Genomic DNA, 16,775 nt, shown 5'->3' on the forward strand with positions numbered 1-16,775 from the left:
GGGAAGAAAGTTAGAAGCACAGATAGGAAAATTAGTTAAAATGCCATATGTTTAATACAGTGGAATAGGTGTGAATTGGAGGCCATGGATATTATTGCCGAACATCTGGAAGATGCAGCCAGACAGCATAATAGTAAAATACTTTACTGGTATGTTAATAAATTAAGTGGGGATAGTCAATCTGGACTTGTCCCAGTTAAAGATAGGAGCGGGGTCACAATTAGTGAGACGAAAAGAGTTAGAAGAGAGATGAACGGAAAATTTTTAGAATGTGCTATATCATGATAGAGTTACAAGAAAAGACATAGAAAAGAATGAAAAAGCTTATGACACTTTGGATGTGAAGGAAGATTTATTTTATGAGGAAAAATTAGTGACAGTACTAAAAGGATTAAAAATAACACAGCCCCAGGTGTTGAAAGTGTAGTAAATGACTTTTATAAATATGGTGGTTGTGAGGAAAGATATAAGTTATTGAAGATTATGAATATGATTTTTGGAAAAGGAGAAATACTAGTGATTTTAGGAAAACTCTAATTTAACCCTTCCATAAAAAAAAACATGATAAGAGTGAGTGTGGTAATTATAGAGGCATTAGTCATTACTTATTATGATGATAATTTTTAGACTTATACATGCTGTAGATGTAGTTTTAAGAGAAGAACACTGGTTGTAGGAAGAGTAGAGGATGTGTCGACCAAATTTTCACTCTTAGATGAGAAGTGCCTGAGTCATCAAACGCCTTTAGCCCTCAGTTTTATAGTTTATGAGCAAGCAATTTGATTCAGCTAATAAAAGAGCTTTCGCAATGGTCCTATCCTTGAGATTAGTTCTATGTATGAAAATAGCATTGCTGTGGTTAAGGTAGGAAATGAGGTTAGTAGGCTACCTTGTATCGTATTAGATCAGGAGTTAAGCAGGGTTGCCTCCTATCCCTATTTATATGGATCATTTGGATGGGCTTTGTCCTAAGGAGCACAGCAAGGAATGGAAGAACATGGAATTAAATGGAGAAGTAAAACTCTCCTATACCTAGATTATGCTGATAAATTAAGGATCCTAGATGAAATTGTTAGCAGGAATTGACTTTTAGAGGTCTTGCTAGTTCAGGGTACAAGAATATATTTCAAAATTAATGTCAAGAAGACTAGGAATAAGTGAAGACGAGATGTTGGGTGACGAAAAGATCGATCAAGTATAATACATATTAATCCCCTTGTTCAACGCGCGCTCTGCTATTGCAAGTGTTGTGTTACTTGTTTCTTTCAGTTTTTGGTCAACCAAGTAGGCAACTAAGAACAATTTTTTTTCGGTCTTCATCTTACTGTCTTGCAAACAAGGTACTTGTTTATAAAGGTATTTAGGGTTAAAAAGAATTCCAGCCCGTGCAAACAAGGTCAACTTTTTGATTCAGGAAACTTTTTGATATTGACGCATTAGCGTTTTTTACATCTTAATGTAAAAAACGCTAATGCGTCAATATCAAAAAGTTTCCTGAATCAAAAAGTTCTACTTTTATAAAGACACAGCACAAAATAAACAGAAAACAATCTTACTAAACAGTCAAACTATCATAGGCAGCCCAATAGCGCTGCCTAAGTAAAAAGCGATGTGGGCAAAATGATTTTTTTTTTTTTTGGTTATAGACCAGGGCACATCGTATCGAAAGAGTTGTCGTAGAAACTTCGAAAAGGACTCATTCGATTAGAAATTGAAAGGGCCAGTTCCCTTTTTAAAATTCGAAAGTGATTGGAGGGCAACTAACACCCCTCCCACAAACACATCCAATCAAAATTTTGAGATAGCTGTTTTGTTCAACGTAGTTGAAAGGTCCGGGAATTATGTATTTGAGGATGACAACCGCCCCCCCCCACAACCCTCAGGGCAAGGGTTGTAAGTTATGCCCTTGGGGCACATAAGGTTTATATAGAAAGGGTGATCGTATAAGCTCCTGAGGGGTTCTCATTGGATTGGTAATCAGAAGTTCTAGTACCCTTTTAAAGATTAAAAGGGATCGGGGGGTGAATACCCCCCAAACACCTCTTATTTTCCCAAAATACATCTGATAGAAATTTTGAGATGGCCAAATGTTGTCGTTAAAACTTCAAAGAATGCTCATTTGTTTGGAAATTGAAAGAGCCTTTTTTAATAGTCAAAAGTGATTGGAGGGCAACAAGTTCCCCCCCCCACGCCCATCAATTCCCAAAAACATCTAATCATAATTTTACCCGTTTTGTTGAGCGTAGTTGAAAGGTCAGAAATTATACCTTTGAGGATGACACCCCTCAGAGCCCTCAGTACAAGGGTTATAAGTTATGCCCTGAGGGCATGTAAGGTTTTTATGGAAAGAGTGGTTGTATAAACTCTGGAGGGGGCTTATTTGATTAAAATTCAGATGTTCTAGTTCCCTTTTTAAGAGTCTAAGTGATCAGGGGCAGCCCCCCCCACACGTTTTATTTTCCACTAATGCATTGGATAAGAATTTGAGATACCCATTTGTTCAAAAATAGTCCAAAGATCATATAATAAGGCCTTTGAGGTGGACAATCCCCCATACTTTGGGGGTAAGGGTTGTAAGTTATGCCCCAGGGGCATATAAGGTTTTATGGAAGGGTTAGTTGTGTGAACTTTAGAAGAGGCTCATTTGATTTGAAATGAATATTTCTAGTTCTTTTTTAAAAGTAAAACATGATGGAGAGCAGCTAGCCCCCCTCCCTGACATCCTCTTTTCCCAAAACACATACATTTGAACCTGTGAGATATCCATTTTGTTACCAATAGTCCAAAAATCATATAACAATGTCTTTAGGGTGGACACAATCCCCCAAAGCCCATGGGCAAGGATTGTAAGTTATGATCTGGGCATATAAGGTTTTAATGGAACGGATGATTGAATAAGCTTTGGTTCAGAAGGATCTCATTTGATTAGAAGTCGGAAGTTTTAGCGCCCTTTTTAAGAAGCAAAAGGAACTAGAGGTACGTTAGCCCCCCCCCCCCCCGAGCCTATCATTCCCTAAAATATATCCGATCGAAATTTTACGAGATCTTTTTGTTAAGCATTATTGAAAGGTCCAGTATTGGGGATGTCAACCTCCCCAGAGTCCACAGGACAAGGGCTGTAAGTTAGGCAATTTGTTCATTGTTTACATCAAATATATTTTATTGAAAAAGGTATGCATGTTTGAAATGTACTTTTCAAAAAGAAGAACAATTTCAGGTGAGCATTTAGAGAATACTGAGGGGAGTCCTGAACTAAATCGAAACACATTATGTGTATATGGATTGTCAAAAGGGTACAACACAGGAATGACTAAAAATATTAATTTGGAAAATTCAGGAAATGATAAGGGAGATGATAAAAAAAGGCAATATTTGCATGCTATCAATACTACTACAACTACCACCACTACTGTGACCACACAGCTCCATTTACAGTATTAAGGGGGAATTTGAACTAAATCAAAAGACGCTATGTGCATGCACGTTGTCAAAATAGCGTATCTCAAGAATTGATTTGGGTATTGAGCTGAAACTCTCAGAGAATACTTAAAGGGGAAGATCATCTTACCCAAAGGCACTATGTTCACACAATTGGAAACACTACTGTTACTGCTACATTTACTACTACTACTACTACAACTTCTATTGCAACTACTAAGAGCATTGAGATGAAAATATCAAGAAGTATATGAACATACAGGTTATCAAAAGGGCATATCAGCAATGTTATAGCAATGGCTAATTGTATAAAGTTGAAACTTCCAGGACTTGATTAGAGGGGTGTTCAACTGACCTAAAGCAGTATGTTAATACTACTGCTGCTAGTAGTACAACTGCTATTCAATACTATTACTAGTAATATCAATACTACTACTGTGACCACTATCAGAACTATGCCTAAGGGCATGAAGGTGAACTTTTCAAGAAATTTTGAGGAGGAAAGATATACTGAATCAGAACACGCCTCCTGTATGCAGGTTGTCAAAAGGGTGTAACACCAATGTCTTAGGAACAGTTTGGTATGTGAAGTTGAAACTAATAGGGCTTGTTGTGGCGGACAAACAAAAAAAACATTTGAAATATTTTTACTTTTCTTACTTTCATAAACAAAAAATTAACAAAACTTTAAGGAATACATATCAATATATGTCAATTAAACTGACAGTCCATGGTCATTTGTTTTTTGTTTTGTTTTTTTTTTCAGTAAAGCGCAAATTGTGTTCTGGCCTTGAGAAGGCATGGGAGTTATCAGCCTTATTCATATTAATTTTTGCTTGTTTTAAGTTTGACTTGGCTGTTTATTTTAATTTCTGTTCGTTTTGAGTTTCATTTATTTATTGATAGTGATTTGTGGTAGTTTTATACTGGAAGATTATTTGACATTATTTTTGCTCATTTTTGGCTTAATGGAGCTCCTTACTTTTCTTTGAAAAACTTATTTTGTGGAATTTTTTTTTCAAATTAATCAAAAGGAAAAAAGCCTACCTTTGCAGCTGAAACATGATCAGCCTGCAGAGACTCTGGGACGGTTTGCAAAGTAATCCTCATTGCATTAGCCATACCATAACAATAGAACTAAATTTTAATATGTGTCACCATCAAATATTTTCCACCAGAAATCTTAATAATAACTTCACAATAATAAAATACTAAAAGTAGGTTTAATCACAGTAATCCATTCCAAGGTAACACAAAAATGAAGTTGCAGAATCCTGGAAAAAAATAACAATTGAAAATGCAGCTGCACATATTGAAACTCGTAGAAGATCTAAATTGAAAACTATATGATTTGATGATCAATTTGAACCACAACTTTGACTACCAACCTTTTACACAAATTATGTAAAAAAGAGCACCAAATTCAGGCACTGCTAGAAGAATTTTCCCTTTACTGTCAAATAAATTCACAGATGACTATAAGAAGTGCCGATTTCATCCAGTTGTTGGTTTACTTGATTACAGACAGTTACAAATGTGTCCAATAAATGAAAAATTATAATTTTTTTCAGGACAGTGAAAAGAGTATTTGTACAATAAAGTTTCGATTCCTACTTGTTAGATTTTTTTTAATAAAAAAAAGTGTATAAAATTAGAAAAGTATTTGTTTTTTATTACTATTGGTTTTTCACGCGTACCCAAACTCAAAAGAAACAGCTGATTTAAAATGATAATCAACTAACAATGTCAAAGGTGTGTGCATTTATTTGTATTCCTTGGCTAAAATGATTTAAGACCAATAGCAGTATTGCTATCTTCTTTTACTTCAGTATGTAAAAATGAACCATGAAAATAAAGTCCTGTACACAAGACTAATGTGTGCTTCCAAATCTGAAAAAGAATAACAAGGACAGAATAAATCTTTCCCACAGAATTTTCAAGTCCCAACCAATAAGTATCCAGCCCCTTCCCCTGAAAATACTAAAAAGACTTCGAAAATATAGGATTATCTTGAAATAGGTTGCACATCCTCTTCACTCCTCCTCCAGAAATAATCATGTGGAATCATCCCTTTGAAGTTTATTGCATGCAATTTTCTGAGATTCTATGTCATAACTGCAAACAGGGGACAGGGTGGTAGGCAATAACACCCATCCCCCAAAATTGGTCAGATGGACTTTTCAAGAAAGGATTGGAAACAGCAGGCTAAAAATGCAATTGTTCCTATTTTGACCTCCCCCCCCCCCACTCTATTGAAAGGTTGGACCTGATTGCACTTATTCTCTATACAACGTCTAGTGTTTTGGTCTAGTAATGATTATCCACTATTTAGTGTCACAAACAGATTACTCTTCAATTTTCAACTTAAAATTCATTAGCATGCTAATTTATGAGCCAACTCCAAAGCAAAGCAACAATAAGTCAATTATACTGATACAATGTTCCATAGTTATTTAAGTTAAGTTGCTTTGAGACCACAAACTTGTTCTTAGATTCCTGTCTTTAAGATTTAATGATTAAAATATTATCAATATATGTTAATTGTAATACTGGATCAACTGCTTATGTTTTGCAACTAAAAAACTTGTACTAGTTGTGGCAATAAACCCTATAAATATTATTAAAAGTCAGATACCATCAATAATAGCTGAAAATACCATCAGGAATTTGCTTTATATGTGCAAATTTGCTTTGCTCCTGTTCTTAATAATATATTAGAATTTCCCCTAGTGTCTTTAACTGGGCATATTTCAGATTTTGCAAATTAAAGGTCTACCATATGTGTGTAACACCTGCTTCCATGAACTTTTCCAGTGTAAAAGAGCTTGATAAAAAAAGAAATACATTTTAGCCCAAACTATTCAATTCATGCACACCAATCATAGTGCTCCTTTAAATAAAAAATTCCAAATAGAAAATCTTTCAAAGGTCTACTTGAAGGCACTTATGATTATGCCCTATTTAAAACAACCACAATAAAATACAAAATATCCATAAATAATGGGGCCCAAAAGGTAAAACCAAGTAATAAAAAAAAGAATAGCAGCATTTCATTTCCTAATCTATACTCTTTCCAAATGTAATATTTGGTATTCAGGCAATGCACAACACCCTCCCCCCCCCCCTAATGGTCCCAGATATAGCCCAAAATAATATATGGTTAAGGTTAGGAGTAGCAGCTCTCCAGAAGAGAGAGACAATTTTAGATTGTTAATTTTTTGTTAAATTTTACAGTTTTGTTTGTGTTTTCTGGCAATTCATCCTTAGCCCGCCCCCCCCCTCCTTCTATAGTCTTAGGCTACCAATAAAAGGAACATAAAATTGTACCACTTGATTCCTTATTTTATACTCCTTTCCAATATAACAGCCATTACCTGACCAATGCACTACCCCCCCCACCTAATGGAAACATATAAAGCCCTAATAATATGTTCATTCCTTGTTCTTTATATCAATTAATCTGTTGTAGAACCAGCTACAATTATTGGACTCAGAGTTTCCAAATGGTTATGATTTGAATATTGGACAACAAAATACTATATTAAATGAATTAAAAACTTGAAAAATAATGGAAGTAAGCATGAGAATCTGATTAATACAAATATGCTGCAAATCATAAAGTAAGAATTTCACTGTTTTTAAGTTAGTTTTTATATAACCTAAGGATATATGAGATCATTGGGGGATGGGGTGGGGATGAATTGTCAAATATATGGAAAAAATCACAAAATCCTTAGATTGGTCCAAGCTGAAACTTAAGGCGGGGGTGAGTAGTATATGCAGGGATGGGGTATAAGGTGAGACATGGTACTATCTGCCATCTAGCATTCTTTAAAAAATCCAATAAAGCCACCTAGAATAGTTCATTCAATGGTTGACATGACAGTTCTATCATTTGGTAAGTTGCTATTTTTGTTTTTGAGAAAATCGACTTCAAAGTTTCAGCTATACCCCCCAAAAAATATTTGGGCAATAGTTTTTTGTGCTTTATTCTGTAATGGTTTGCAAAAAATCGTGTGTGTAAGATAGCAAACATAAGCAAAAACATCAGGCCATGTTATGTGACCATCTTGTGGAAAAACATGCAACAGTAAAAAAAATTGGACACAGTTTGCAAGTAGAGGTTGCATGGTATAGCCTGGGACAAGGACAGGTGATATGTAGTGGGACATGATATACCACATGTTGGAACCTTCTGTTCTTGTTTTTTAAGATAAATGTCCTTTGTTTTTCTCTTTTTTGGTTTGTAATTATTCCCTTTCCTCTTTGTGGTAATTTTAATTTTCTCTTAATAGTGGTAACACCATTTTCTTTTATTGTGTAGGCAGTTAAAGTCACAAATTGTAACTGTGTAGTTCTATGGGTGAGCCAATTTTTGTTGAAATTAACAGGGAGAGAAAAGGGTAATAAAGTTGATTCATTTGAGTTGATGTTGCAACCAGTGAGGGCTTGGATTGGCTGGAAATAGCATGTTTATGGATAGACCCCCCCCACAGCCCATAGGCGGCTTGGCCGTTCTAGGGGCAGGGTTTTTTAATTATCTTCAGTTCTTATATTGAGTTCAGAGAATACAGTAAGAGTTCTTTTTTCTCTCTCTCATTTGCATGTATTTTCCCTTCATATGCCAATAGAACAAGGCTATGGACAACTGGATGATGTCTAACCCAGGAAGACTGTGACAATATACAAGATTGCATATCTTGCTGGCCAAAGCCTCCCCATATTTTTCACACCAAACACCATAATGAGGGGCTTCGAAAAGGCAGGGATATGGCCCTAGAACCCAGACATCTTTACAGAAAAGAGTTTTTACTAACCTCTGCTGTAACTGACAGACCTGCACCTGATGCTTTGGATTCAGTTGAACCTGGAAACAACCTGGCCAAAACCCTAAGTACAAGTGGGCCTGATCAATCCTCTACACCCATTTCAGTTACTGTGACACCAGAACAAGTTTGGCCATATCCTAAAGCCAAGCCACATGTGCTGAGTGGCAGAGGGAGGAAGAAAGGCTCTACAAAGATTCTTACTGACACTCCTGTGAAAGGACAGATTGAAGATCAAGAAGCCAAAAGAAAAGATAAGAAAGCACAGGGTGGCAGGACTAGAGGAAAAGTTGGGACTGTTGGAAGAGCTGGAAAAGCAAAAAAAGACCAGACAAATAAAAACCTGTTTTTGGATTCAGAAGGAAGCAATGATGAAAAAATGATTCTCGATTGTGACTCAAAGATTTTGTTAAATTTGTTAACAAAGGAGAGTATTTTCCTAGGTCTGTCCAAGAGAAAAATAAGAACAGTGTCAGAGTGAGTGTCATGTCCATGGCTGGTCAAGGAAAGTGGAAGTGGCCAGATCAAGAAGACTCAATATTTTATCCAAGGGCAGACGTTTTGAAAAAGTTGTCACCTCCTACCCCAGCACCCAGTACAGCTTCCAGAGCAGCATCATACTTCATGTTTGCTGACTGGTTGTCTAGTCTTGTGCCTAAGATATTTTTACTTTTGAAGTCAAATTTTTAATGCAGTTTTATATGATGAATAGTTGAAGTTTTCTACCAATAGGCCTACATGAATCTCTTTACTATGTCCCAGAGTATACTACCTTGTGTCCCAAGATATACCACCCCTAGTAAATAGTGGGACAAATGGTATTAGCAGGGACATCCCCTTTTTTTCTAGCTATACAAGAAAATCTGGAAAAATCACAGTTTATGCAGGAGTTCTGGGGCTTTCATTTCAGCCATAAACCATTTTCCTATTCCAATGTTAACCATTTCCTATTCCAATGCATTTTGGAGGTTTTCCAAAATCTGTCCCTTCATATACCACTCCCCTAAACCATAAAAATAGGCATTTAATTAGCAATCTAAAAATGTCTCTCTTTTAGTTCTTTCATGTTTCCTTCTTGAGTGCTGATATTCTTAAACTTTACCAGATACATATCTTCATTATTTTTCATTCGTTGATGCATCATATTTCTTTGTTAATGGGAAATTATAGTCTTGACCTGTCAAAAGCATTATCTGATAGCAAAGAATTGGGGTCAGTCGGATAAATATTATATTCAAAAAGGTGGATAACAATGAAAAGAAACATGAAAATCTGACTAATAGAAATGAGCTGTATATTATGGTAAATTTCTGGATTAATTCACAAGAGATAGCTAAGAAATTGACATACATTTAGAATCATAATTTCATTGTTAATCCACATATAACACTCATTTGCATCACAAGTGAACTTTACCAACACCCCAGTAATATCAAATGTCAAATCAAATGAAATTATAGTATTGAAAATGACCTAAAAACATAGATGAAAATGGAGAAAGGAATAAGGGGAAATGATTAATTGATACTTGCAGCATATTATAAAGTAAGAATTTCATCATTCTTTAGTGTTTTTTTATATAGCCTAACCTACAGCTATATATGGGCCCACTAAAGCAGAGGGGCTAAGGTTGAACTGTCATAAATGTGACTTTAGCCATAAGAAAGACCATAATATTAGTAATACAAAAATGTCTCTCTTTTTATTTTAGTATGTCTCCTTCTGGAGAGTCCCTACTCTACATGTTTACCTTAATATGGGTAAAATTCTAATTTAACTACTTTTTCTTATCTTTGAAAACGGTTAGGTTAGGAAAATGAAACTTTCAGTGATGAATACAGGGCCAAAAACACACTCTGGGAAGGTGTTGTCAAGCTTCTATGTTAACTCTCTTCTGATTTCTAAGTCTTAAAAATTTGCTTAATTGGCCTATTAAAATTTTGACAAAACAATATTTTACCTCAATTTTAAGTTATCACTTTCTTTTTCTCTGGTTTTAGTTCTGAAAATGCAATTCTTATTATTTAAGAGGAATTTTAAGCTGTATTCCTGTTTTTTCTTTCAAAATTTAGTGAATGTATTTGCAGATCTTTAAAACCTCATAGATTAGAATTGAGCAAAGTTGTGAAGATGAAAACAGTTTTGGGTACATTTCTAGTGGGTCATATAATTTAGCTAAGATAAAAGTGATAATAGCACTAAATTTTGTGATTCTGAACTCTGCTATCAACAATTCAGGCTATATATTTGCACATTAGGAGGGTTGTGGCAAAGTTTATGCTAAATTTGCAGTGGGCCATATAATTTAGCTAGGATGAAAGTGATAACATCATTTGATGCTTTTTTATGCTCTTTCTTAAGGGGACCTTTGGGTCCCCTTTAAGGGCTCAAGATGCAATTAGCCCCAGAAACAATTATTGAATTATGAGAGCATAAAAAAAGGGGTATAAATGTATGACCATGCCAGGTCATGAGGAGACATGATAAGAAAACAATTTTTATTTCATAATATGCAAAATAATCCAAGTTAACATATTTTCCAGGTGGTGCACCTTTGTCTTCACTATTTTCACTGTTGTACATTTTTTTTTTTAACAAAATTGTGAAAAATAAAGAAATTTGACTGCTTTATCTGTATTCAAATATTTTATACATCAAAGTTAAATACCATCACTGCCATCTACCAAAAGTTTATTTCTGATCCAAATGAGAGGTAAGTTCAAACTTTAACCCCCCCCCCCTCCTAATGTGCAAATATATACCCTGAATTGGTATATATAGGGGTGGGGTAAAATTCATTTGCAACAAAAGTGATTATTACATTTGTAAAGAGCATAAAAAAAGCATCAAGTGGTATGCTCACTTTATTCATAAGTCAATAGTATGAACTGCAAATCTTTACCATTTGTTTTATAAACAATTTTGGTAAAATTCCTTGGAAAGGGGATAGGTTAGGAAAATGAAACATTCAGGGATGGGTCTACAGACTAAAGTATGTCCTAGGAAGGTATTTTGAAGTATCTACCTCCACTCCTTCTCCCTCTAGAGGGCAGTGACCTTTGATGACCTTTTAAAATCTTTGTGTTATTGAAGGGAAACCTTGCAAAACAGACCTTCTGTTTAGATGAAGTACAACAAAACTGGATAAATTTCTAGTGGGTCATATAATTTAGCTAACAGAAAAGTGAAAGGGTCATTTGATGCCTTTTTTGGTATAAATGTATGACCAAACCAAGTCATAAGGAAACATGTTAAAAAACAATTCTTACCTCATTATATGCAAAATTATCCTAGTTAACATATTTTCCAGGAGGAGCACCTATATCCTCACTATTTTCCTTGTTTCTCCAATTTTTCAATCACATTTTTCAATATTTTGTCTTTCTCAGGTCTTGAAAATTGTTGGTAAAATTCTACTTTAGCTGTTTTTGGCTATCTTGGAAAGGGGTTAGGTTAGGAAAATGAAACTTTCAGGGATGGGTCTATAGGCTAAAGTATGTCCTGGGAAGGTATTTTGAAGTACCTACCTCCACTCCTTTTCTCTCAAGAGGGTTGTGAAATTTGCCTATATGACAGGTTGGTAAATTTTTACCAAATTATATTATTGACTTACAAATAAAGTGAATTTATGTGAAGTTCACTCGATGCCTTTTTTTATGCTCTTTCCAGATATAATAATCATTTTTGCGAATCATTTTTGTGTGGGAAAGGAAATTTACCCACACCCCTATATACCAATTAAGGGTATATATGTGGACAGTAGGGGGTGGTTGGAAATCTTAAACTCAACACCCATTAGCAACAGAAATAAAATTTACCCACCCCCTCTATATGCAAATAAATACCATGAATTGGTATATATAGGGGGGGGGGTAAAATTCATTTCTGACAAACATGATTATTATATTTAGAAAGAGCATAAAAAAAAGGCATAAAGTGGTATATTCACTTTATTCTTAAGTCAATAATATGATTTGGTAAAAATTTACTGACAGGTAATACTATATCTTCTGAGCCAGATTTCCTTTTTCCATTGAAGAAAAATGAGAACTGACTATTATTTACAAAATTTTTAATTGTCCTTTGAGACAAAATAAGGTATTCTAATAGAATAGTAAGTTGAAAGAGGTCTCTGGGATTTCTTTTTAAAATTTGGTAAGATTTAGACAACCATTATTGCTAAACTGTAAATTCATGACCTATTGACCTTAAACATAGCGGGGTAACACACTTGTTGCCAATAGATAAAGCTAATTTACTGAATGTCCAGTTTGCCTCCGCTTTCACCACCCAGTCTTGTCCAACCATCCCTGCAGCAACATCACATTCTGTATCTACCCCAATGCCTAGCATGTTAGTGCTAGGCATTGGGGTAGATACAGAATGTGTAGCCTCAATAAACTTGATGTTAACAAGTCCAAAGGACCTGATGGGTTACACCCAAGGCTTCTTCAAGAGTGTAGAAATGTCCTTGCTTCTCCTCTGTGCAGACTCTTCCAGCTGTCCCTGAAAAACAGAGAGCTACCTACAGATTGGAAAACGTTATATGTCATGCCAATCCACAAAAAAGGCCCCAAGGATTGTGTTGAAAATTACCACCCATCAGCATCACTTCTGTGGTTGTAAAGGTGCTCACGAGATTTGTAAATAGAGCTCTCATTCAGCACTTTGAAGCTAACAACATACTAACTCCTTCTCAACATGGCTTCAGATCTGGTAGATCCATGGACACTAACCTAATACAGACATATGAGTATGTAACATCACTGCTGGATCAAGGATTTCCTGTTGATATGGTGCTCCTGGACCTCTCAAAAGCTTTCAACAGGGTATTTCATGAATTCCTGATCGCCAAACTGAAGGCAGCAGCTGTTGATGGTGTTACTGTGCAGTGGATACAGAGTTTCCTATCAGAAAGAACACAAGCCGTCAGGGTCTATGATTCTCAAGGTGTTCCTCATTTATTGTCATCCATAACTGTGTTAAGTGGCATCCCCCAGGGGACCATCCTTGGACCGAGTCTCTTCAATTTTTATATTAATGATGCACCAAACCTTCTCTCAAACCTCCTCACACTTTATACTGATGACTCAAAACTTGTTGGCAAAGCTGCTATACCATCTGATCTCCAATCTATACAAACGGACCTTGATATTCTTGGAAGCTGGGCTGATAAATGGCTCCTCTCCTTTAATGCTGAAAAATGCCATGTCATTCATTTGGCAAGCATAATCCACATCAGCAGTACCATCTCCAAGGTAACCCCCTCTCTGCAATTACTGAAGAAACAGATCTTGGAGTCATTGTTGATCATTGGCTGAGTTTCAGTACCCATGCAAAATCTGTATCTTCTTCTGCCTTCCAATCCCTTGGACTTATTAAAAGAACTATCTCTAGCCGGCTGCCTAAAGTATCTATGAAGCTCTACAAGGCACTGGTTTGTCCACACCTTGAGATTGGAATGTCCCTGGCGTCCCCCTATTTTAAGAAGGACAGGGAAATACTAGAAAAAGTACAGAGAAGAGCAACTAAGATGGTTAATGGCCTCAAACAAGTGCCATACAAAGAGTGTTTGTGTCATCTGAAGCTCCCTACTCTCACATACTGGAGGAAGCAAGGCGACATGATTCTAACCCACAAAGTCATTTCAAAAAATACTCTTCCTGGTCTCCTTGCTCCCCCAGAATGCCTTGTGACATGAGGAAATTCAATGAAAATTTTCAAGAAGCACTCTTCTATCTGAGAGAGAAGCCATTTCTTCAGCCAACGAATAACCAACTTGTGGAATCAGCTCTCTGAAGATACTGTGTCTTCAGACTTGACAATTGCCTTCAAGCAAAGACTTGACAAAGATTGGCAACAGCAGGAGTTCCTCTACACCTGGGAAGCTGCTGAGTCTACAACCCGAATGTAGCAAGCAAATCACAACAAACAAAAACCATTAGATGTCATCACGGAGCATTACAAGGATGGAAAATCCTTAAATTCACTCCATGCTGTGATTTAAGGTAATTGGAATTTTGACAAAACAACGTTTTACCTTAATTTTCAGTTATTAGTTTCTTTTTCTCTTGCTTTAGTTCTGAAAATGCAATTCCTGTTATTTGGGTAGAATTTTAAGCCATATAATTTTTTTTCAAAGTTTAGGAAATGTATTTGCATATCTTTAAAACCTTATAAATTGGGATTGAGCAAAGTTGTGAAGCTGAAAACAATTTTGGGTAAATTTTTACCAAATCATATTATTGACTTACGAATAAAGTGAATATATCACTTGATGCCTTTTTGTATGCTCTTTCCGAATATAATAATCATGTTTGTCGGAAATGAATTTTATCCCCACCCCTATATATATAAATTCAGGGTATATGTTTGCACATTAGGGGGGTGGGCAAATTTTATTTCTGATGCAAATGGGAGGTAAGTTTGAACTTTACCCCCATCCCCCTAATGTGCAAATATACACCCTGAATTGGTATATAGGGGTGGGGGTAAAATTCATTTCCAACAAAAATGATTGGTAAATTTTTACCAAATCATATTATTGACTTACAAATAAAGTGAATATACCACTCAGTGCCTTTTTTATGCTCTTTCTAAATATAATAATCATTTTTGTTGGAAATGAATTTTACCCTAACCCCTATATACCAATTCAGGGTATATATTTGCACATTAGGGGGGTGGGGGTAGAGTTTAAGCTTACCTCCCATTTACATCAGAAAAAAAATTTGCCCCAACCCCCACCCCCTAATGTGCAAATATATTCCCTGAATTTGAATATATTGGAGGGTTGGGGGGGGGGGGGGGGTAAAATTAATTTCCAATAAAAATGATTATTATATTTGGAGAGCATAAAAAAAGGCATCAAGTGGTATATTTACTTTATTTGTAAGTCAATAATATGATTTGGTATCTAATTTTATTGTAGCCTACTTAATTTAAGCAGAAGATCTATTTTGAAAGGTTTCACTTTTATAACACACAGATTTTTAAAGGTCATCAAAGGTCAGGACCCTCGGTAAAGTTCTACAAAATCATATTATTGAGTTAGGAATAAAGTGAATACACCATTCGATGCCTTTTTTTATACTGATTATCAATATAATAAGCAGTTCTATCGTAAATTAGCTTCAGCCCCCCCCCCCTAACTCGGCAACTTCAGAGGTAGGTTAGGTTGGTTTCGGTATAGCCTATATAGGAGGGGGGGGGGCTGAAATTTATTTTTAATAGAAATGCTTATTATATTTATAATCAGCATAAAAAAAGGTATTCGAATTAGGGGTAAGACACCCAGTAGTCGGCCACCTGCCTATTCTCGGACGGAATGTAACTAACAGGGAACCTAGCTCTAGGCTAATGTGGTCACTTAGTGGTACTAAACTTAGTGGTCACTAAACTGGTCACTTAGCAGACTATTTTAATTTTAGACAAAGAAAGCAACAAGTTGAAATTGTTGCTTAGATATATGGATATCTAAGTGACCAGGGAAACCAGCTTTGTCTTTGTATAAAAACTTTCTAAGCATATTAGCCTAGAGCTAGGTTCCCTGTTAGTTACATTCTGTCCGAGAATAGGCAGGTGGCCGACTACTGGGTGTCTTACCCTATTCACTTTAGTCATAGCCTGACTCAATAATATGATTTCATAGAACTTTACCGGACCCTCTAGAGGAAGAAGGGGTGGAGACAGGTACTTCAAAATACTTCCCATGACATACTTTAGCCTGTAGACCATCCCTGAAAGTTCTATTTTCCTAACCAAACACCTTTCCAAGATAGCCAAAAGTATCTAAAGTAGAATTTTACCCAAGATAGCAAAAGTAGCTCAACTAGAATTATAACTTAATATGCATTGAGAGGTGTGGGCTAGGCCTATTCACCACTGCTGCCATTCCTAGGCTACCTAACTGTAGGCCTATAAAAAAATAAGAAATAAAAACTCACAATTCAATGTGACATGGCAATCAGCCGTAGAACACAGCTTTCATATATAACAAAAGTCAATGGACTTGGTATTTAGTCCTATTTTGTGAATCAGGCCTTGGTTCCCATATCCTAATGACTTCACCTCAGATTATTAAGGCTGAACTACATATACGCTTTCAACCAATATATAACTTATCTGATATTAGAAAAAGTTACCTTAGAATCACAGATCATCCTTTTTTAATCCAATTCATTTAGTAAATATTCAGAAGAAATCACAAATACTCACTCCCCTTTTCCTGCTAAACTTGGCAAAAATCAAGATGGCTTCTACAGGCTACGTTTCGTGTTAAAAGTATGTAGCCATAGATGAAAATCAACCAGATCAAGGACGAAGCCTACTTAAGAGGGCTTCATTCGCGATTAACGGGAAGTTATTTAAAAAAAATTGGAGGTGTTTCATTTAGGGTGTTCTTTCTCAAGTTGAAGATAGGGAAAGTTTTCTTTCCCGGTGGAATTGATTCCAATCACAAAAAGTGAGCAGTTATGTATGAAAGCACATTTGGATTACTAGTTTACAGAT

General features: G+C 35.7%; 1 protein-coding gene across 6 annotated transcripts in view; it reads right to left on the minus strand.

The window, feature by feature from the left end:
- Positions 1-16,539, minus strand: part of LOC148950469 (MAP/microtubule affinity-regulating kinase 3) — a 171,267-nt gene extending 154,728 nt beyond the window's left edge. For 5 of the 6 annotated variants that reach the window (XM_089092422.1, XM_089092421.1, XM_089092423.1 and 2 more), the window contains exons 1-2: positions 16,409-16,512; positions 4,486-4,712 (exon numbers count right to left, since the gene is read on the minus strand). In XM_089092422.1, the coding sequence (XP_088948548.1) occupies positions 4,486-4,560 (75 nt within the window). In that variant the 5' untranslated portion in view covers positions 4,561-4,712; positions 16,409-16,512. Of the gene's footprint in view, positions 1-4,485; positions 4,713-16,408 lie in introns of all 6 variants that reach the window. The other variant, XM_089092420.1, reaches the window with a different exon arrangement.
- Between the last annotated feature and the right edge of the window lie 236 nt (positions 16,540-16,775).

The sequence above is a fragment of the Artemia sp. Qi Xiang Cuo genome, chromosome 7, assembly GCF_049724085.1.
Source record: "Artemia sp. Qi Xiang Cuo chromosome 7, ASM4972408v1, whole genome shotgun sequence".
NCBI lineage: Eukaryota > Metazoa > Arthropoda > Branchiopoda > Anostraca > Artemiidae > Artemia > Artemia sp. Qi Xiang Cuo.